This window comes from Diadema setosum, chromosome 13, assembly GCF_964275005.1.
Source record: "Diadema setosum chromosome 13, eeDiaSeto1, whole genome shotgun sequence".
Lineage (NCBI taxonomy): Eukaryota > Metazoa > Echinodermata > Echinoidea > Diadematoida > Diadematidae > Diadema > Diadema setosum.
In genome coordinates this window covers 20901375-20924116 of record NC_092697.1, presented here as the reverse complement: position 1 = coordinate 20924116, position 22742 = coordinate 20901375, and the positions used below count along the sequence as shown (strand labels likewise).

Genomic DNA, 22742 nt, shown 5'->3' with positions numbered 1-22742 from the left:
CCCGCTGTTGTGTAAGTGATGCATTCCCTTTGCGTGTTGGGTAAGTTTTGTTTGGCAACTGATACTTGAGTAGAAATTCGCCTTATATAATTCACCAACATTATTTTGCACATTAAGCCTGGGTATTTCTTACCAGTACTTGGGTAATTTTGTTATGTTCCTTTCTAAGTTGGTAAATTTTCATGGACAAGTAAAAAAAGTCTGTGCGTGTACGCATGTATGTGTGTATGTATGTGGCGGTGTGTGTGTGTGTGGTATATGCCTACGTATGGAAGGATGGCTGAACCTTACGATTTTGTAGAGGGTACCAAGAATTACGGGCCTACTATTGGGTGTTCTCCGTTTTAGGAATGGGAGGGTGGACAACACACATACACACATACAAACACGCTATTGTCTTTATATATATATATATATATATATATATATATATTATGATTAATATAATATATATAAGCAAGAGCTACATTGTTGACGTATTTTGACATAATTTTCTTACGTTTCCCTTTATTCCGTCAACACCGGAGGGGTTAAAAAATCAACATTGTGGGAGTATCTGTCTGTGTGAGCAAACTACAAGATACTCCTACAATATTGCTAGTTTGTATTTTGTGTGTTTTTTTTTTGTGTGTGTGTGTGTACGTGCGTGTGTGTATCGGTTTGTGTGCAAATAGTTAGATGACACAATTTAAAACCCATATACCTGACTGAACTTTGTTACGACTCCATTCCAGATTAAAACCCAGTAACTAAAACATTGAAATTTTGATACCAGTTGATACCAGTTGATATGTTTTGCTCATGAATATTCATAAGCTATTCAAATTCGCTTCGTGAAAATAATAAAATATTGTTAAATTTAATATTTTTTTTATGATTTCACTAAACTCTGAAATGTATTAGAAATTTATTGAATATTACTGCCGTGATATTCACAATTTCAACTTGTACCTTTTATGAGGTATTTTCATATTTTCATGATAAAGGTGTAATCTACATGGTAACCAAATGGCCCTATATATGTGAATGAGATATCCCTGGTACTATAACTAGGTCTAGGATGTAGGCTAAGCCTAGATGTACTTGTAAGTATACGACTAGCTGTAGGATTATGATTAGATTATGGTTAGATATGAACAATGTAATGTCTTGACATACACATGTTCTGGTAAACACCCATACATCAAATAATTCGACACAAAATTTTTGATTAACCAAAATTCAACTTACTATTAAAACAGTTGGACAAATGGAAGTTGGGTAATGTCTAATTGGGTAAAACTGGTTGGGCAAATGATTACCCAACTCAAAATATAACCAACGGTTGGGAAATTGCAAAGTTGGGTAAAGTCTGATTGGTCAACAGCTGGTGGGCAATTTAATTTGCCCTACCACATAGCAAACTCATTACCCAACATCAGTTGGGCAGATTTTAACCAATAGTTGTGTGGACAGTATGTTGCCCAGTGTTGGGTAAAAGTTTTTAAGAGTGTAGTCACTAACGACGAAGGAACTTCCGATGTGATGTTTCTGATAATTATTATGTACCCTGCGATTTCGTCGTTCAATAATTCACTTTTGTGACCAACAGTAACCCACCACAGTAAAACCCAGTTTTGTGTAGACAATAATGTCACCATTTTTTTTTTTACTTTTTCGGTCAAATTTCATATCTCCTCCGTTATCTCTTCTTCTTCTTCTTCTTCTTCTTCTTCTTTTTCTTCTTCTGGTTAAGTCTGCCTCCTTCAATAGGCTGAACATTCTTGCAGACTGTGTTATTTACATTAAACAGTTTATTTACAGATATTTACAAGCGCATAACAAATTTGGAGAAAATGACTAGCCACTGTCATCAACCGTTAATCGGTTACGGAATGATCCCACAGATGGCGGTGCAACAATTTTCGACGACTGGGAATTCCAGCTCCTTACCGTTCTTGGAAAGAACGAATGCCGATGCGATTCAGTTCTCGAGTAGGCCCTGTGGTATCTGATAGGAATGTGGTTGCGTGGCTCTCGTCAACTGAGTAACCTGTTTGATACAATAGTCCTGTGCCGAAAGATGTGTAAGATTATTGTGTATTTTGTACATCATGATTAGCCTGTCGTTTTCTCTGCGCTGTTCCAGAGTGGTCCAATCAAGTTCTTGCAGCATTTTGGCGACACTTGAGGTGTTATGGTAGCGATTCAAAGTGGATCTCGCTCTTTTCTGGACCATTTCCACTTTGTCGATGAGGTTCTTGGAAGATTGGTCCCAAAGATGGCATCTCTCTGAGCCTGAACTCCATCTTGTTGCAGGTCTGGCTCCTGCCGGGGCTCCGACTGCAGAGGCACAATCAGTACCATCACCGGCTATTAATATCGGACCCCCGTTTCGATGTCCTAGCATTCTGGGACGATCTTCCTAATAAACGTCATCATTATGACCGTCATCGCCTTCTTCCTCCCCTTTGGTCCGCAATAGTCCAAGGCTATCTTAGTCTTTCTATTAAAGAAGATGAATCAATAAATAAATTACTTTAAGAACCCTCATGATGACTATTTACAGATTTTATGAAACATTTCATATTGAAACAAAAAACCCTGTTAAATTCAAAAGGAAATTGAATATCCTCGATGGCTTTCTCCTGTTCTCGAAGCAAAAAAGCAATAATAATGATAATGAAAATAAATTAATAAATCAAATGAAAAAAAATCAGACGAAAAATTTAGATGAAGAGTCTTTATACTAAGTTTTGTTTTGTTTTGTTTTTATTTTCGGACTATAGAATGGCGTGAATGGACTGCTGCTTGGTAACATTGCTCAGAGATTGAATAAGGTCGACCGCCATTTTGCAAACGCTATCACAGGAAATTTGTTCTTTGAAAGAGAATCCGGGTGAGTAGTTATATCCATATATATATATAATATATGAATATAATAAGTACAGCATTTGTAATGCGCCGTCGATCTAGTGGCCTATTCTGAGGCGCAGATGGACAGATAAAGAGAATATTTTACATAATATTATAAAGTTGAAGAACAGTAAGGAAGAGAAAGAAATATATACATATATATATATATATATATATATATATATATATCCGGTAAGCAATTCAACAAATCAACCAAAGCAAGATGCGAACATATATATCTTCAGATGCTTTTTAAATGTTTCAATGGTTTCTGCTGATCGGAATGTTGGGAAGATGGTTGAATGCTAACTTTTTGTACTATACTTATAGTCCTTTTTTTCAGTCCTTGGATATTGATTACGTAAAGATTTGAAGGAAAACTGAAAGGATTTGTTCTGTAACATGACAGTACCCAAAAATTTCTACACAGATTTCATCAAATCAACATTTCATATTGAATACAACTTGTTAAAATCAAGAACATCTTATTTGTTCTTAATATCAAAACTATTTTGGAAGAACGGCTTGGACATGAAACATCAACACCAGTGGAATGCTAAGCATCCACTTGTCATGCTATAGAACCTACGCATGGATTTGCACAAATTAAATAGAGATTCCAATCCTTCTCTAACACCCCCCTGGTATGATGGGTAAGTGAGGAGTTGTTTAAAGCAAAATGAATTGTTAGCGAGTTTCACAAATTTTACTGCTTACGCTCTTGTTCAGTAGAATGTTGGCCTACATTTTTAGGTACTGGAAGGTTTCTTACTCGTCTTGTGTGATTTGAGTACCAGTTGGTACAGAAAGCCCTGTAGCGTTGTATTCACTGTCCAAAGTCAATGGCTCAGAAAGGGTTAACCTGGGAAGAGTATTCTACTAGAGCGTTTGTCGGCACTGGTACCATGACCATAGGCCACAAAACAGAACGCCGTAGGCCTATACATAGCTTATACGTAGGCTATGTATAGCATAGGTATGTATAGGCCTATAGCCTATACATAGCCTATACCAGGGCTTGACACTAACGGTGGCCCGGGGCCACCAATGACGCACGTTGGGCCACCAAAATTTCAGAAATGAAGATTTTGGTGGCCCCATCGGGCCATCAAAGAAAGTCGGATGTTTGCCTCTACTTTTGGTAATGAATAACGGTCTCCGACTCCGTATGATACTGAAATAAATGTCGGATGTTTGCTTTTAATTTTGGAAATGAATAACGGTAAGATTCAGCTCCGTACGGTGCTAAACTTAATGTCTGATATTTGATTTTGAAATGAATAATAATGATATTCAAGCCATACGATGATAAAATAAATGCCGGATGTTTGCTTTTACGTTCGAAAGTAAATTGCAATAACATCTAGCTGCGGAAGATGCTAAAGTAAATGTCAAACGATTCCTTTGACGTTCGGAAATGAAAAACAATAATATTCAACTCCGTACGTTGATTAAATAATGTCGGATGTTTGCTTTTACTTTCGAAAGTAAATAGCAATTACATTCGGCTCCGGAAGATGCTAAAATAAATGTCAGATGATTGCTTTTACGTCCGGAAGTGAATAGTGATATTCTGCTCCATACGATGCTAAGATAAATGTCTGATATTTCCTATTACATTTCGCAGTGAAGAACAGTAACATTCAGCTCCGTTTGATGGTAAAATAAATGTCTGATGTCTGCCTTAACTTTCAAAAATGAAAAACAGTAACATTCGGCTCCGTACTATGCTAAAATAATTGTCAGATGATTCATTTCTCTTTCGGAAGTGGACAGCAGTAACATTCGGCTCCGTACGATAATAAAATAAATGTCGGATGTTTGCTTTCAAATTTGGAAATGAATAACGGTAATATTCTACTCCATACGATGATAAAATAAATAACAGATTTTTGCTTTTACATTTGGAAATGATTAATGGTATCAATCGGCTAAGTTAGATGCTAAAATAAATAGCGGGTGTTTGCTTTCACGTTCGGAAATTGATAAGGATAACATTCAGCTCCGTAAAATGCTAAAATGAATATTGGGTGTTTGCTTTTACATTTGAAAAGGATTAACGGTAACATTCGGCTTCGTAAGATGCTAAAATACTAGTAGATATTGGATGATTGCTGTTACAATCAGAAATGAATAACAGTAACTTTCGGCTCTTTACAATGCTGAAACAAATGTCGGATGTTTACAAATGTCTGCAAATGCTCCCACTTTCTCATTTCAAATGTAAGTTTTGAACACCTAATATAGGCATCAACTTTTATGATAATCTATAAGCCTATATGCTAAATCTTAAAACTCAGAATAACGGTAAGATAAATGAATTTTCTATTCATTTATTTTAGACATAGGTATAACCTGTATTACTTCAGTAACATTTAACATTCATTTTTCTATGTTTAGTAGGACCGATTTAGTTTTTCTTATGTTTTTCTTGATTTTTTTTTTTCCGGGCCACCAGATTTTACTTTCGGGCCACCAAAAAATAAAAATCAATGATTTTGGTGGCCCGATCGGGCCACGAAAAATAAAAGTTAGTGTGGAGCCCTGCCTATACATTGAGTCCGTTGTCCAAGTCAAGCGATTTGCTTATTGATAACGGTCTCCTCCACCTGTGCACGCAAAGGTCTGTAATGAAATTCATGTATTATTTCACATGATTATGTTCTTGTAATATGAAATCTTGTTTGTATTTTCACGACTTGTGAATAATATGTTTGATATTGTTATCCTTATTTTCTGTTGTGTACAAGTGGGGAAATAAAACTTACTGAAATTGAAACTAAAACATACTCCACTTATAACTCTCTCATCAACCAGATCACGTCATGAAATTGGATTTAAAGATATGTTTTGCACGTTCACCCTTTTGATTTTCTTTCTAATGTTGCTGACTGCTTACGATTACTCATAATGACTTGTTATTTATGTCATTGGATTATTAATGTATAAGGTGGATTCCAAGGGCCTGTTGCATAAAAGTTACAATTATGGTAACTTTGCCATCCCATGGTAACTACCATGGCAACAATACTCTACAGCCAATCAAAATCAAGAATTCCGTGGAAGTTACCGTTGGATGGCAAAGTTACCATAATAGTAACTTTTATGCAACGGGCCCCAGGTGTGAAGAAAATTTCTTTTACATTTAATGTATCCTTTGTAGTGTAACGTCTTCTTTTGACGCAGTTTTACACATTTCTTAATGAACTTCCGACAAATGCAAAAGTTATCACATATTACATTCTAGATTCGGGCTTGACCTCCTTGCGATCAACATCCAGCGAGCTCGTGAGCATGGTCTTCAGCAGTACGCTGTGTACCGCGAGCTTTGCTCACCGAACGAAATAATCACTTCTTGGGAAGACTTGGCGAAGCTGTTTTCTGATAAAAGTATTGTCGATAAACTCATCAAATTATACGGGCAAGTATATCACAATGCAGATCTGAATATCAGTATATGTATACATTATAGATAAATGAATAGATAAATGATTATATATACATAATTATGTTATATATAGGCCCTATGATACATAAAGAGAGAAAAGGAGAGAGAGAGAGAGACATAGGTATGTATTGTATCTTTAATGTGTAAGAGTAGAACAGGAAAATGCTTCATGATATCCAGCGTGTAATATGTAAGTCCATACTTTGCATTGTCAAATTTTCCGAGTCATTTTCATGCATCCAAACATCCTGCGAAATGAGAAAAAAAAAACGCATTTCAGCATGAATGGCCATTGATTGATATTCCTATTTCTTTTTGTTTCCGTACGCTGTCCTTTACATCTTGTTGAATATCATTTGAATGATGAGATTGATACTTTGAAGTCAAAATCAACGGTGCTCACTACTAAGCTCGAAACCGCTCTTTTCCCAATGTGCTATCCTTTTCTAGAACTACACCCTGTCCACTGATGTGCTGCAGATTCCTTTGCTTATTCTGTCCATACGGGCAACTACTATTATATCAGTCTACGTCCAGCCTGCTGTTTGCGGCCTCCAGTACTTGCATGTTCCATATGAACTGCTTAACATTTCTCTCTTTCCGCTATGGTCCTACCTCTTCAAAATACTACACTGTTCTGGAAATTTCCCTGGTCGGATATTCTATCGCGTTTAAAAGTAACATTGAATCAAGGAAAGGCACATAATCTCACATGCGATGGTTTGAGTATAGTCTCAAACATAAGCAGTTAATACGCAATACATGTACATATATTTTCAACGTTTACGATATCACCTGTGTCATGGGGAAACGTTATGTAACTCCTCAACTACACTTTTGTTTACCTTGAGACTGTCAAATACCAAAAGAAAATGTGGAATCAAATCGAAAATATATATATCCGTCTTTATAACCAACAGTGTGTCAATACATTTTGATCCTACAGGAAAGACGGATTCCGTGACGTAGATCCATTTGTCGGCTTTATGTCAGAGGAACATGTACCTGGTGGACGGGTTGGTCACACTCTGGCCTGTCTCATTGGCGAGCAGTTCAGAAGGTTTCGCCTCGGCGACCGTTTCTGGTATGAAAATGCCAGCCCAGCCGGATTCACAGAAGGTAAATGACCTTTACATATTTTTCCGATCATATACAAAAGAATGTAATGTCTACCATTATTATAGTCGTCCTCATTAGCTTGCCTCAACGAGCCAAAGGCTCAAGTGAGCTAGTGCTATAATTCATCTTCCGGCGTCCGTCTTGTGTCGTGAGTGAAAGTTGGACATTTTCAGCTCATTCTTGAAAAGCCCATGATAGATTATCATCAAACTTGACAGCTGACATCACTAAGGCAGCAGGGTTTCAATAGATTATTTAAATGGGTACCATGTTCCACTTGGGGCTCAGGGCGGGAGACAAACCCCCCAAATTAAGAAATATGTGTATGTGTATGTGTACATAATTTTATATGTACATATATATATATATTATATATATATATATATATATATATATATATATATATATATATATATATATATATATATATATATATATATATATATATATATTGTTATTATTATTATTATTCAAATTCGTGAAATTCTTCCGTCGAGATGTTTCCATTGCAACTGATTGACGAATTGCCCTACATTGACGTAAATAAGCACTGAATTGAATTTAAGTAGTAGCCATGATAAAAAATCATGGGCGTACATACTCGAGCAGGATTCGAACCTACGACCTCCTGATCACCGGACATGCGTCATCTCCACTATAAGACCACAGAGCTTTCGCCCGACAGCAAGTGTTAGTTCTAATCCTTATAGCATGCAGCGGGTACTGCTTTATTATTCAAATTCATGAAATTCATCCGTCGAGATGTTTTCATTGCAACTGATTGACAAAATTTGCCCTACATCGACGTAAATACATATATATATATATATATATATATATATATATATATATATATGCATAAAAAACAGACGTGATAGATTTAGTGCTATGGGTATTGGATTGATAACTTCGTTTCAAGTTTGTTTTGTGCATGGCAGATCCCACAGTGTCCTCATGGAAGCCCTGTGGAGGGACCAAAGTGGGCTCCCTTTTCACATTTCATATTCCTCTCCTAAACACTATTGTCAAATTTGTCACCAGGCATTATTTGGTAGTCATTTTTGCCATGGTAGTGGACCGAATTAGGGAATCTTTGAAAAAAAAAAAAGAAGAAACCATCTGTTTATAAAACCAGGAATTGAACAGCAACAAAAAGCTATATATGTTCGTTCGTTTATTGGTGCCTTTTTAAGTTTGATCATGTCAGAGCCAGTTGTGCCCCTGTTGGGATGGGGTGGATGAGGGTATGGGGTCCAATTTTTCCACATTTTTATCGTGTTTTTAAAAACACGTGGTAAAACTTGTCAACAAAGTTGACATGCATCATCGCCATAGGGTGATAGAATAAGGTTTATCCGCCACCCATGGGAACCCCATGAACTCGGGAATAGAGAATCTTTGGGGGAAAATACATATGAAGCCAGAAATGCTCTTAACAAAATACCTAAGTTTGTTTATGACAAATCTACTGATGGGGTCTTGACCGATGACTTTGGGGGCAGTTTTCACATTTTGAGCTTCTTTTGAAAATGCATGGTCAAATTATCTGCAAACTTGGCGGGTATTATCGCCAGTGTGATAGAAAATACAAATGGACACCGAACCCCTTGGGCGCCCACAAAGCCCCCACACACACCCCAATATTTTTGACAGGTTTACGACTCTCTCTTCTTGTAGTGGTCCCCACACCTTTGCATTAGTCACAATAACTTTTGCTGACCTTATACAATCTTGGGGAAAGGGGGGGGGGGAGGGGCTTTGAAAGTAAGAAGTGAGCCCGGAACCATTCTGGTAAATAATATTAAGGTTGACGGTTGAAAAACGAACAAAAAAACATATTATGATATATTTGACCCCATAAACTTCTACATGTTTATGCACACATGAATGCAGAAAATGAAAACCATGTCCCCAGAGTTCATTGAAATCAGGAGTATCTGTAGAATTCATAGAATGCCTCCAGACTTCATAAAATTCAAGGGGAATGAAACCCAAGCGGATGCATGTGACTTGACTGAATGCAGCAATATTAGTAGAACACATCCGTGAAGGTTTGAGGAAAATAGGACAATCCGTTCAAAAGTTATGATTTTTGGAAATTTGAGTGACGAGTCCGCTGGATGAGAAGAGTAATGTGGATGTAATGTATCTGGTTGTCATTGCAATGTATTTTAGCCTTCGGGCTACGATTCTGCAAATTTTACCTAATAAACCATTCTAATAATAATAACAGTTCATAACATTGCTGTGCTCTACGAAATAAAGAAGATATGGAGAAAATTCCACAAAATATGATTTCGTATGAAAAGAACACATCCCTGGACTTGTTGCTGGTTACTGACATATGTCAAGAGTAAAATTATAATGATATGCAAAATTTATATAGCTCCTAAGACGAAAATGTTTCTAAGCACTGTACAATTAACGAAAAAGAACAAGCATGAAAAAGAGTACACGAATAATTTACAATTACATAATCATGATCATCGGTTGTGCTTTTGAAAAAAAAAGTAATTTTACCCCTGATTTCTAAAGAGGTAAAGGCAGTGCCCTTTTCGTATGCTAGTAGAGTGAATGTAATGTTGAATTTTCTTTATATTTTCTCAAAATCGTAGTGCACAGTGATGCTGTGATCTGTAGTAGTGGACTGATCTAGCGATCTCGTCACCAAAACTTTAAAAACTCATAACTTTTGAACAGATTGTCCGATTTTCCTCAAATTTTCACTGATGTATTCTACTGATATTGCTGCATTTGCTCCATTAACATGTGTTTCGGTGTTTGCTTCTCCTTTAAATCAGGAGTATCGTGAGTTCATGTGTTTAAACGACCCGATCTTTCCATGGTAGGCGGCCGAGTGGGGACTGTAATAATCAGCCAAATAGTTTCTCAGGGTTTTCCCTTCCCTTGAGGCCCGTTGGCCGACCATCTGGTCGGACTCGGTCATCTGCACATCATCCCTCCAAACCCCAGGGACCACGTTGCCTTCCTCATCCTCGCGGTCAACATTAAGGTCCTGTAGTCCGGACCGGCGCTTTCGCAGCCAATTGTGAAGGGCGAGGCAGCCCAATACGACGCGAATCACCTTGCCAGGCTCCAACTGCAGGGTGGTGAGTAGGCACCACCACCGGTGAGCCAATATCCCAAAACCGTTCTCCACAACACGATGGGCTCAAGAGGTCCGGTAGTTTATCACTATCTCTTTGTGGGTCTATGGTACGGCGACTGTATGGCTTAATGAACCACTTTCGCAGAGGAAGTACAGAAAGTCTGGAGGTGGATACGGTGCTGGGAATCCAATACCGTGGAGCTCTAGTTCCCCGCGGAGAGTGGACCGGTTAAACACGGCTGGATCTGAAGAGGAGCCGTTGACCCATCGTGACCCCTCCTTGCACCACAAAATCGAATAGTTAGCATCCACGACTGTCAGTTGTACCACAGAAAAGACTCCCTTATGCATGTAATTGTAATAGAGCGATCCACTATTGGGCTTCTTGATGGCGATGTGTTTCCCGTCGATCGCCCCACACCAGTGGTAAAAGTTCCATCGCGGTCTGAACTGGCTGGCGACTGCTTTCCACTCGTCCGGTGTGGAGGGCCTGGTAAAACATCTCCTCCTTATATTCTTCGTAGATGGCTGTGCAGGCTTCCGGCACGAACTGGGATATGTTATTGTGTGCCATCTGGAAGTCTTAGGCAAGGGACCTGTAGCTGTTCCACGTCGCCAAGAAGCGACGCCCAATGGCCAATCTTCAGGCCAGGCTCCAATGGCGGCGACTCCTGAACATAAAAATTGCATGTATAAATAGCATTAATATAATTATACTTTGCACGGTCATGGCTTTTATTACGATTTCAACGTAACCAATACCTTAACCATTCATTTTTCTTTATGATAATGATAATAGTAATACATTACCTTTGTAATGCCCTTAATATAATGTTTTTAAGCGTGAAGGGAAAACATGAAAGGAAAAATGAAAAAAAAACAGAGATAACAAACAAGTCAAAACACAAGTAAGAACACTGCATGACGTACATGAGTATGTACCAGTAAATAAACACTAACAATAATTGGGTTACTCTCAGTACATTAAAAAAAAAAGAATCAATGTGGAAAAAGGTGAGTTTTAAGATGATGAGGCTTGTCGTGTATGAATGGGTGAGATCATTCCAAAGCTTGGGTGCAATAACCGCGAATGAGGGTTCTCTGAAGGGTGTCTTGGTGCGAGTTCTGGGGGGTGTTTCATCAACGCTTGTCAGCGCCGACAACTGTCGGCGCTGACTAATTTCAGCGAAATCCTTGGTTTTGATTGGCTGAGATGCTCTGGTCACTGACTGTTACTATGGTGATTCGAGTTGTCAGCGCCGACAAACGTTGATGAAACCCCCCCCCCCCCAGGGCAACAGTTGAAGATGGGCAGTGGCATGGGAGCGCAGACGTCGAGATGCAGAAGAAGGTTGATGAGGATCGGAGGGAGATTAGGTTCTGTAGGTATGAAGCTATTCCCCAAGAAGCTGTCCTGCACTTTTTGCGTATAGTCTGGGCAAGGGAGAGGCCCGTGCTTATAGAAGGTTATACCAAGATCTCGGGACACACTCTGACTTCTGCACACATACCCCAGATAGGTCCAGGGGAGGAACATCGTCCAACCGCTGCCTGAATCTAGAAGATATATGCAACATTTCAGTCTTCGCTTTATTGAGCTTCAGGTTGTAGGCTGAGGACCAAGTGTTAACATCACGTAAGCAATCTGTTAGTCTACTAATGGCATCACTTTTGTCCCTGACATCAGCTCTCATAAAGGGTTAGAGTTGGGTATCATCCGGGTACATGGCGTGCTGTACAGCATGAACTTGAACTTGAATTGAATTGAACATGATGTGAATTGATTACGTAACAAAGAGGGCCAGTGTAGAGGGTTAAGAGCAGGGGGCTTAAAACTGACCCCTGTGCTACCTCCAACGGAGAGGGAAGGATTGTGACAGTTATCCTCTCACTGTAACTCTCTGAAGACGACCAGTTGGATAGGACTTTATCCTCTCAAGCACGGATCCCTTTATGCAGGAGCAGGTTCCGAGGCGATTGAAGAGAGTCGTTGTGGTCCACGCAATCAAAAAGCAGATGGAAGATATAACGGGACTAGACAGGCTTCAAGTCCATTTTCAACTGCAAGTATATTTATAGAAGGTCATTGGCAACCTCTACCAAGGCTGTCTCAGTTGAGTGATGGTGCCGGTCGATATGCTGACTGGTTTACTGGGAATAAGTCGCTGGACTCCGTATGGGACCTTAGCTGTATAGAAACGAACCTTCCCAATACCTTGGCAAGAAAAAGGAAGGTTGGCAATGGGTCTATAATTCTTAAAGTCGTACCTGTCAAGAGTTCAGTAGGGGTGTGATAATACAGGAACTTCACCAGACGTAAGGGAGAGGTTAATTGATGATGTAGTGTTATGTAGTGTTTTTTTTTTTTTTTTGCATTATGTCGATTTGAAACATTTATTAAGTTCAAGTCAAGTTCAATCGTAGTTTATTTCCAATCAAAGAAAATCAAAACGTAATGCAAAGTATACATATCATAAAATGATATTGTCTACACTTTTACAAAAGGTTCATGTAATATACGAAATAAATTATATGCATCAACATATGTACAATAATCAGAAGGAACGATGCGTATACATGTATACTTCGCGAGCTTTCAGAAAATAACTTCAATTTTGGAAAATAGCGATCCACAAAAAAGCTAAGCTTGTAGGACGTGGATCCCTAGATAATTGATGAGTAAGCAATATATTATTCAAGTTTGTTTTATTATTTTCTTACAGCATTCATATTAAATATAGATTACTTAAGTCGTTTGTAAAAATATAGCTATACGCTGGCTTCGACAATAATAGGAAATAAGTATCAATGCTAATGCCCAGACGGTGTTCACTGAACTGGTGTACCGGGAAAATATAAGAAGGACGACACACTCGTACAGACATTCAGTTACCCACACACATATACGACGCGAGACAGTACCGAGAAGAGAGAAGACGGTGACAATACAAGTCTACGAGGAACAAAGACAGGAAGGAAGAGGAAAGAAGAATAAAGAGAGAAGAGAGGTCTGCATACAGAACACGCCAAGTGCTGCGACATCAGGACAGGTGAAACCTCAAGCATAAATTAAAACAATTAATTCAGATTATCTAGAATTATAAGTAGATAACAAATGTTTTCTGAATTTGTATTTAAATGTGAGGAATGAGGGTGAGTCTTTTAAGCTATTATCTAGATTATTCCAAAGTCTGGGTCCGGTATACAGAAATGTATTTTGGGCATGTACGGTTCTCATGAATGGAAGATGGAATTCGTTGGATCGTCGCGTAGGATAGTTATGTACATGACTGTTTCGATGAAAAGAGTCGTGAAATATTTTGGGTAAAAAGTTGCTGTTATAATTAAACATGAACTGACCAAGTTGAAACACATACAAATCTTTTATTTTTAGTATTTTATGGTAAAAAAACAAAGGATCTGTATGTTCTCGTGTAGTTAGGTTAAAAACAGTTCTGAGTGCTTTCTTTTGCAATAAAAAAATTTTATCAAGTAATATCTGATATGTATTACCCCAAGCAAGAATCCCGTAGTTTAGATACGGTAGTATCAAACTAGAGTAAAGAGTTAATAATGCACATGAAGGAAGATAATATTTTAATCTGTTCATTACGCCAATGTTTCGTGAAATAGTTTTACATATGCTATCAATATGATTCCTCCATGAAAGCTTGTTATCAACGCAAACACCAAGAAATTTAAAAGTAGAAACTTCTTCTAGGGGAGTAGTATCAAATGATATATTGCCCGGGAGGCTATCTAAAGAGTTACTAAAAAGCATAAATTTTGTTTTTTGAATATTAAGTGACAATTTATTTGCGTATATCCATTGTATAACCTTTTTCAGTTCTTCGTTTACTGTTCTTGCTAAGATATTTGGGTCGGGATGGGAAAAGAAAAGGTTAGAGTCATCCGCGAATAATATGAATGATAGTTTCTCCGAGGATCTATGAAAATCATTGATATAAATAATGAATAACAACGGGCCTAGTAAGCTCCCTTGTGGGACACCACATGTTATCGTTTTATTTTGAGAATCAAAACCATTGACATGTACAAATTGGGATCTATTTGATAGGTAACTCGTGAACCACTCCAAGGCCTTTCCACGTATGCCATAATGGGATAATTTTGCGAGAAGTATTCCATGGTTAATCGTGTCAAAGGCCTTGGAGAAGTCCAAGAAGATACCTATCGTGTGTGAAAATGTGTCAAGTGCGTGTGTGACTTTGTCGATGAGGGCGAGTAATGCGTGTGTTGTGCTGTGGTTTTCCCTGAATCCAAATTGAACATTTGAAAATATGTCACAGGTTTTAAGAAAACGTACTGTCCGGATGTAAACTATTTTTTCAAGAATCTTGGAGATAGAAGATAATAAAGATATAGGTCTATAATTGTTGACATCATCCTTCTCCCCTTTCTTGAAAATAGGAATTACTTTCGCAATTTTCATGCTATTTGGCACATGGCCAGTTGTAAGCGATGAATTGATAATATGTACTAAGGGATCCACTATGTTAGGCAGAAGGTCGTCAATGCAAGCCTTTACGAGCCATGATGGTACCGGATCCAGGCTACATAATTAAGGCTATGTGTAAAAAGTTTCATGTTTTGCATTGCCCTTCTAGAAATTGGAGATTATCCCTGTTTAACTTGTTTGTAGGGAAAGGTTATTATCGTCTTACCAACGGAGTCAGGCGATGGTTACAGACCCGATAAGTCATTACACTTACACAAACCCGACTATACATGTAACTGAACTACACCTTTTTGAGGATTTTCCTGACATCTTCCTCACTACAATGTTGTTGCTATGACCAACTTTTAAGTGAGATATTATTCCAAGCGGCCATTCAATCTACTCATCCTCTTTCTAAATATTGTGTACTTTAAATCTGTCATTAAAATGTTTCATTTTATTTCAGTTTTTATTTCCATGTCCAAATAGTTCAAAAATATTGCAAAACAACAATGACAGAGAGAGTATAGTTATGTTCACATGCAGTTGCCAAACTTGAGTTTAGGGCGAAAACTTAACTGTCTATGAGTGCCTCCACTCATGCATTCACGACGCGGGTTCACACGCGAGGTTCACGCTAACTCACAAGTTCGTTGATTATTGTGTTCAGATGGAGCGTGGCTCGGGGACAGTGCGTAAACCCTATTAAGATCTCTTGTTGTTCTATTCATCGACTAAACTTTAAGATTGCAAACTTTCGAGTGCATCCACACGGCGCTAAACTACAAGCTAACCATAGAGAGTAACGTTTTTCGACCTGAACTTAAAGTTAGGGAACAGCGTATGAACGTAACTGCTGTTTAATAGGATATGTGTATCATGGAACTTATGTATACCGCATACAAGCATTGAGAATGTTAGTAAGTTTTTATGTTCAGCTTGGTTGTACCGAGATTTATCAATCAAACAGCGCACCTTTCACGATCCTCTTTTTTGTTTGTTTGTTTGATTGATTGATTTTTATCTGAGATGGAAAAAAAAAATGTTGGACAATTTTCCCTGTGATTCGAACAGCATACTGCTTGACACAGCGGCAGATTGGAAGCACGAAAGCTAACGGGGCCTCATTACCGTACGAATATATATAGTACACACTGGCGTACCCACAGCACGAAAACAAATGTCAAATTTCCATCGCCTTTTCACCAATCCGGGGTTACTACCTAGTGAGCCTATGTTACGGCACATTTTGGTTAATCGGCACATTTTGGTAAATTACCAAAATGTGCAAGTTACCAAAATGTGCCGTCACTATGTTACGAGTTTTGCATTTGTCTTACTTGCTGGACGCGTTCTATACTTAAGCTCTACTTGCGGGTATGCTGTGTGACCTGCGTTCCAGGTGCGTGGGGGCTGACAACTCAGTGAAGGTATTTCTCTTAAGGAATGACAGAAGTCCCACAGAATGTCATAAATTTGGCCGCATACGGAGACTGCGAAGTAACTGCGTGGAAGTTGCCTGCGAGGAGCTGCCTCTAAGGGGCTTATTCCGGCGTTCTGCGTGTACCTCTGCGGGCAATCCCCGTGACTCACCCGGAAAAAGTTTTGGTCATGCTCTAAACTTGGCTGCGGGCAAATCGGACTTGCGTGCGCACCTCCTTTGCAAATACGGGCCAGATACGAGCTAGGTACTGTCAGGTGCGGACCGACTGCGGAGAGCTCCGGGTAGCAAATTTGCTACCCTGCAACTCAACTCGCAAAACTTTCCCAAGTACGGTATGACAAGGCCTTGAATATGCTAAAAATATGTTCCGAGTGAGTCGCGGGGGTACACGCAGAACACCAGTAGGAGACCCTTACCGGCAGCATCTTGCAGGCAACTCCAACGCAGGTACTTCAAAGTACCCGTAAGTCGCTCGAAACAGAAAACGGATCGGTTTCAAAGCTCTCACGCAGGTCACACGGAATACACGCAAGTTGAAGGTAAGTAGCATGCGTCTAGCAGGTAAGACACAAGCGCGAAACTCGCAAACATTCTTGTCCGCCCGCAGAAAATTTTTCTGCGTGCTGGAAAATCCTTACTTGCAAAAGGTGTGACACGGCCTTACAGGCCTTGCATGCGACTTGAGAAGAACATTTTTTACTACCATCATCTGAGGTCCCCGCAGATGACCTGCACATAACAGTACCTCGCACGTATCTCACCCGTAGTCGCCCGGAGGTGCGCACGCAAATCCTTTTTACCCGTAACCATGTTTAGGCCTTGTCACACCTTTCCGGGCAAGCTACGCGGGCTTGTTGCGTGTGAGGATTTTCCAGCGTACCGGACAATTTCTGAAGGCGGACAAGGATTGGGCGAGTTGTGCATGTGTCTTACTTGCTGGATGCGTTCTACCTATGTTCTTCTTGCGAGTATTCTGTGTGACCTGAGTGCCAGGCGCGTGGGGGCTGACAACTCAGAAATTCATCTGAAGGAATGGCAGAAGTCCAACAGAAATGACAAAATATCATTATCTTGGCCGCGCTGGCCGCATACGGGGACTGCGAAGTACCTGCGTGGGAGTTGCCTGCAAGGTGCTGCTCAAAACTTGGCTGCGGGTAAATCGGACTTGCGTGCACAGCTCCGGGCAGCTACGGGCGAGATAAGTTTCCTGCCTTCTGGAAAAACTTGCAACAAGCCCGCGTAGCCTGCCCGGAAAGGTGTGACACGACCTTTAGGCTATCGAACTCATTCGGTGGGGGCAAAAACCAACTGCACTTACAATTTGTTTTTGTGATGATTGTGGAGGAGCAGAAAGTTACCAAAATGTGCCGTCAATGTCCTGCACATTTTAATTTATGGAGTCCACTTCGCGTGCATTGGACGTTGTTATGTCGGGCAGAAACATTTATTTTTCAGTCTATAGATAACTGACCCTTTATTAATGTACTCAAATATATTTATGGATGTTTTTCCCGTCAGTAAAATGATAAAAAATAATTTTGTTTCATAAAATGAAAATTCAAACCTTAGATTCCGCCTTGCATGCATTAGTTTTTGCTACATCGGGCGGACATAGGAGGGTTTTGGGGGGTTACCGCCGGCACCTTTTGTTGGAATGGTATGCATGAAATTTTTAAGCGGGTCTATATGCAACTGTAGTTTTTTTCTTTTACGATTTATGCTTGCTTGTCGGGCAGGGTATATCCTTGGCGACCTGATGGCTTGCTGGAGGCCTGCCTGGGCGTGAAGACGGCGGGTATATGTGGTTGGCTAATTTTTTAAATGTTTCTTCCTATGGGGCGTATTACTATTGACGAATTTCCCTTTATCAGCCTGTATATTGTAATGGTCATGCGGTACTTATTTGGCGTGTTTGCACTCGTCGTAACTATGTCGGGTGGGCCTGGGCGGGCTTTCGGACTGCCAAGAGCTATTTTTGTCTTATTTTTCGAAATGGAATTGAGTGTATGAATGTGAAGGCGGCCCGGGTCCATGGTTGGTCATTTCGAGTAAAGTGGACAAAGTTTAATACTTTTGTCATTCATTCTTACACTAAAGCAAGATTTCACTTATTGAATAATTATGAATAATTATTTTAATGAAAACATATTTTTGTGTCCACTACGGAGTCGGGCTGGTCATAATCTGCTGCTTGCGTAGGACCCTGGCAAACCACTGTTGGTTGGGTACAGCCATTTGTCTGCAATACTGTGTACTCTTGCACGCATGATAGAAATAAAGATACTATAGTTTTCGGCATGATATCCATCGGATAATAATATAGCAGTTATAAGGAGTTTATGTAAAAAAACATTATAATTACAGTATATCCCTTTATTGTATTTTTGCTAGTTAGGAGTTACTTGAATACAGATAAGTGTTTAATTTGTCTGTACCAAAGAAATGGCTTTATATTGTGTTGAAGTAATAATTATGTATTTCATCCATCCTCTGTATGATTGTGTTGCTTCGAGATATCAATAAATTCTATCATTAAAAAAAAAAATGTCCTGCACATTTTGGTAGATTTACCAAAATGTGCAATTTACCAAAATGTGCCGTAACAGCGTACGCGTAATGAGCAGAACACGGTGTTTTTACGGATGGGCCTCTGTGACGTCTGATCTTCCGCCAACACTCCTTCATGAGCATATTCACCACTACGGATACACAATTTTTCAGTCGAAATATACGCGCTTGTTTCGTGATTTTAAAGTTTGTTTTGGGTCAAAGTAGTTCATTAGAATTACCAACAACTAGTACAATTTTTTTTTTCATATTCGTGAGGACTGCCTCACTATTTTTTAAATAGAAACTTCAGATGCTGATGATGATATATTTCTGTAATTCATATATTATGTAAAACCGTCTCCTTCACGAAGTACAATCGACCGTGCCAAATACCCATGCTGATGTTTAAGATGTTGATAATCATTCAAAAATAGAACTGAACTAAGTTTCTCATTGTTTTGCACTTCTTTAAAAAGAAAAAAAGAAAATAAAGAAAGAAAAAAAAAAACCTCCGATGCATTCGTTGAACAGTGTTTGTTAGAACTGCCCCCTGGCTGTGTGTTTCTTTGTAAGTGTATTTGTCACCTCCACTCCGAATGTAAATAATGTTGCTTTGTAGATAAGTATGAACCTACTACATTTATCAATCATTTATTAAACCGTATCTTAATCCATTTCATTTTCTGTTTCAGAACAACTGAAGGCAATCAAATCCATGACAATGTCACGAGTTCTATGCAACACCCTTGACAACCCTGAAGAGCTTAGTATTCAACCCTATGCTTTCATGATGGCAGATCCACACGAGACGAAGTTTGAGTAATTGTTTTATTTTCTATACCTTGTGATAACTGTGTCAATGTGTGGATGTACCTCATAAGGAATGCAAATATATGTATAATGTACACACATAAAGGGGAACCCAGGGCAACGAGGAACCCTGGGTAAAGCAATACACTCCCATTAAAGTTCTAAAGTTCATGTACAAGAACCCTCTAATAGGGAGGCTGCATCATTTGTCATTGGAATTGCGCAAGTAAGTCATCGTATTTGTGTTTTTATACAAAATGTCTGTTTTTCATACATCTAAACCAATCATTAATCAATCATGAATTAACTTGCTTATTTCAGTTATCTTGAAAGCCGTATTAGTGACGGATGGAACTAAGCTTTCTTAAAACATGACATCAGTGACTGATCAGGGGTAGCGGAAATTGTCCCACGTCACAGGGTGTAGTAGACGCGATCAGACTGCCAAAACTTAGAGATCTTAAAGATCGCGATCATAAACGTCTCGATCTTTTGCCAGTCTGACCGCTCCTGAAAGCATTCTTAAATGATGAAAGATTTCTTAAGTGGAAAATCACAACACGTAGAAATCATGCAGGACTAGAAACTGTATAATTTGAGGAATTGGTATTTATAGAAAACAGGACGTGCAAAAAACTGTGCACGAATGTACAATGCCGTAGTGCAGCAATTTAGCAGGAGTATATGGTTTTAACATGAAAAACAACCACCGTATTTCACTGTGCCTCGAAGGTGCGGGCAATAAAATCAAATTCGAGTAGCACATTCCAAAGTTCAAATTATTTGATTTAACTGATCATTTGAAAAGCAAAACCGTGGTACGTCCTAAGATGATATAAACAACAACAACAAAAACAAACTTTTTGGTCCACTTTACCCTGGGTTCCCCGCAATGGAGCCACTTAAAGTTAATGTCGCGCCCAATTTTCAGAATGGTTATCCTGTAGTGGCCATCGGGCAAGTAAGATGCAAAATTGGATTGTAATGTTGTTTGTTGGGGGCCAATACATTACTTTTTTTAGGCAACCCAAATTTCAGATTTAAAGATTTTAGTGACCCCAACGGCCACCAGACACACAAAAAAAGCAAAACAAAAGCATAACAAAACTGAATACCTGCTGTCACCTGTTATGGTTTTGTTTAAAAAATATAGCATTTGTTCCGATGCAGTGACAGAGGTGTTAATTTCATACCACTCTTGATGAAGGGCATTCGAACGAGCGATAAAGCCCTATTTTGTTTGTGTGTGTGTGTGTGCGTGCGTGTGTGTGTGTGTATGTGTGTTTTCTTTTCACCGGTAAAGTTTGAGGGTAATGATTATTGATATTTCACTTACGGGTTGTGATGTAATGTCATTTAATTCTAAACAAGGCATTTCTAAGTTCTTTTCTTCTAAAGAACATAAGAAAATTACGAATGGTATTGAGTACACGGTAGATTACTGTACATGCTGTGTATAAGATAAAATAACGATAAAATAAGAGAATATTCACGAATTGAAGCATGTGTACATAATACTAGTAGTTTCAAACCAAACACGTTACATACGGACTGACTACTAAGATCTGATTGCCCTCATTATATGTCTCACTTACATACCCTCATGATAACAACATAATATCTATATCTGTTTGTTTTTGTGTGTGTATGTGTGTGCGTATGTGTGTGTCCTAGAATATACCTGATGGAGTTAAATATCAAAACCCATTTTGATAATGAACGCTACTTTGTTTTCATGCTTTCCTGCAGCAACGAGAAGCCATGGGCACAGTATAGCATGGAAGTGGATTTTCCTACAGCTGATGGGTTGAAGTTGCCAAAATTCTCAAACCATCGCGTGAGTTGTTCCGACACCACCCAGATACCTGGCCTAAATCTGGATGCTTGGAAGATCAACGTTGTCGACCCATCGGGTACCCCGAGTGCTGACAAGGAATCTGGTAGCTCTAGCTCGGGATCAGACTAAGTAAGATTTAGTGTTGTCAACTTTCCTTTCTAGCGTTGGCTTTGACACTTGACAGGTCCCCTCTATAAAGTGTTGAATAGAAAAATACGTTTGAGTGTGTGTGTGTGTGTGTTGCGCATGCACCAGTTTTGTGTTTAAAAATCCAAGAATTTTTACTTGTTTCACGATCATAAATAAAAAATGAGAGCTCCATTTCTAATTTTATTCTGTTGTTTACTTCACAGAGAAAATAAATTGTTCATTAGCTGACAGATAGCAAAGTGGAGTCATGCTCTACCGCTACCTTACCACAGACTCCGAGCACAGTTACACACGCAATACACACACACACACACAAACACAAAATAGATTTGTTTTGAACTGTCTTAAACGTAACAAGAGCTACTTACGCAATCACAGCAAAACAGCGAAATACCCCCCCCAAAAAAAAAAAAAAAATTAATATCATCTATTTGGATATTTAACTTGAGGGATCACAAATTGTAAAACTTCCAAATGTGGAAGAACACAACACAACACATAATATCCATAATGTTATGTGAAATTGTGCGTTTTTAATTATGAAATCAATAAAAAGAATTCATAATAAACAGGTATGAACTTGATGCTACGTTGTAATAATCATGACATATAAAAAGAGAAAAGAAACAGGAGAAAAGATGGATTTCTCTTTCTGGGAGAGACAGGAAATTCTTTCGTATCTAGATAGTTTCTTTTAGTCTTATTTCGTCGTATAGGGGCAAATCATGCACAGTAATGACCACATTTGGTGAAATAGCGAAGATTTTTTACACTTTTCTTCACTCCCTCTAAATTGTCTAAAATTCGTCCGTTTTTTTAAACACATACACGATTATATGCGAACTTGCAAACCCCTGAACAGTATGAAAAAGAGCAGATCTTATTCGACAGATTTGTCGTCATTACATTCCATTATATGTC

The 22742-nt window shown here is 38.8% G+C and overlaps 1 protein-coding gene across 1 annotated transcript in view; it reads left to right on the top strand.

The window, feature by feature from the left end:
- LOC140236756 (lactoperoxidase-like) overlaps nucleotides 1–22742 on the top strand; it is a 67039-nt gene that overhangs the window by 41875 nt on the left and 2422 nt on the right. Inside the window, exons 10-14 of the mRNA XM_072316684.1 lie at nucleotides 2769–2878; nucleotides 6143–6316; nucleotides 7290–7462; nucleotides 19717–19843; nucleotides 21584–21800. Coding sequence (XP_072172785.1) covers nucleotides 2769–2878; nucleotides 6143–6316; nucleotides 7290–7462; nucleotides 19717–19843; nucleotides 21584–21800 — 801 coding nt within the window. The remainder of the gene's footprint in view (nucleotides 1–2768; nucleotides 2879–6142; nucleotides 6317–7289; nucleotides 7463–19716; nucleotides 19844–21583; nucleotides 21801–22742) is intronic.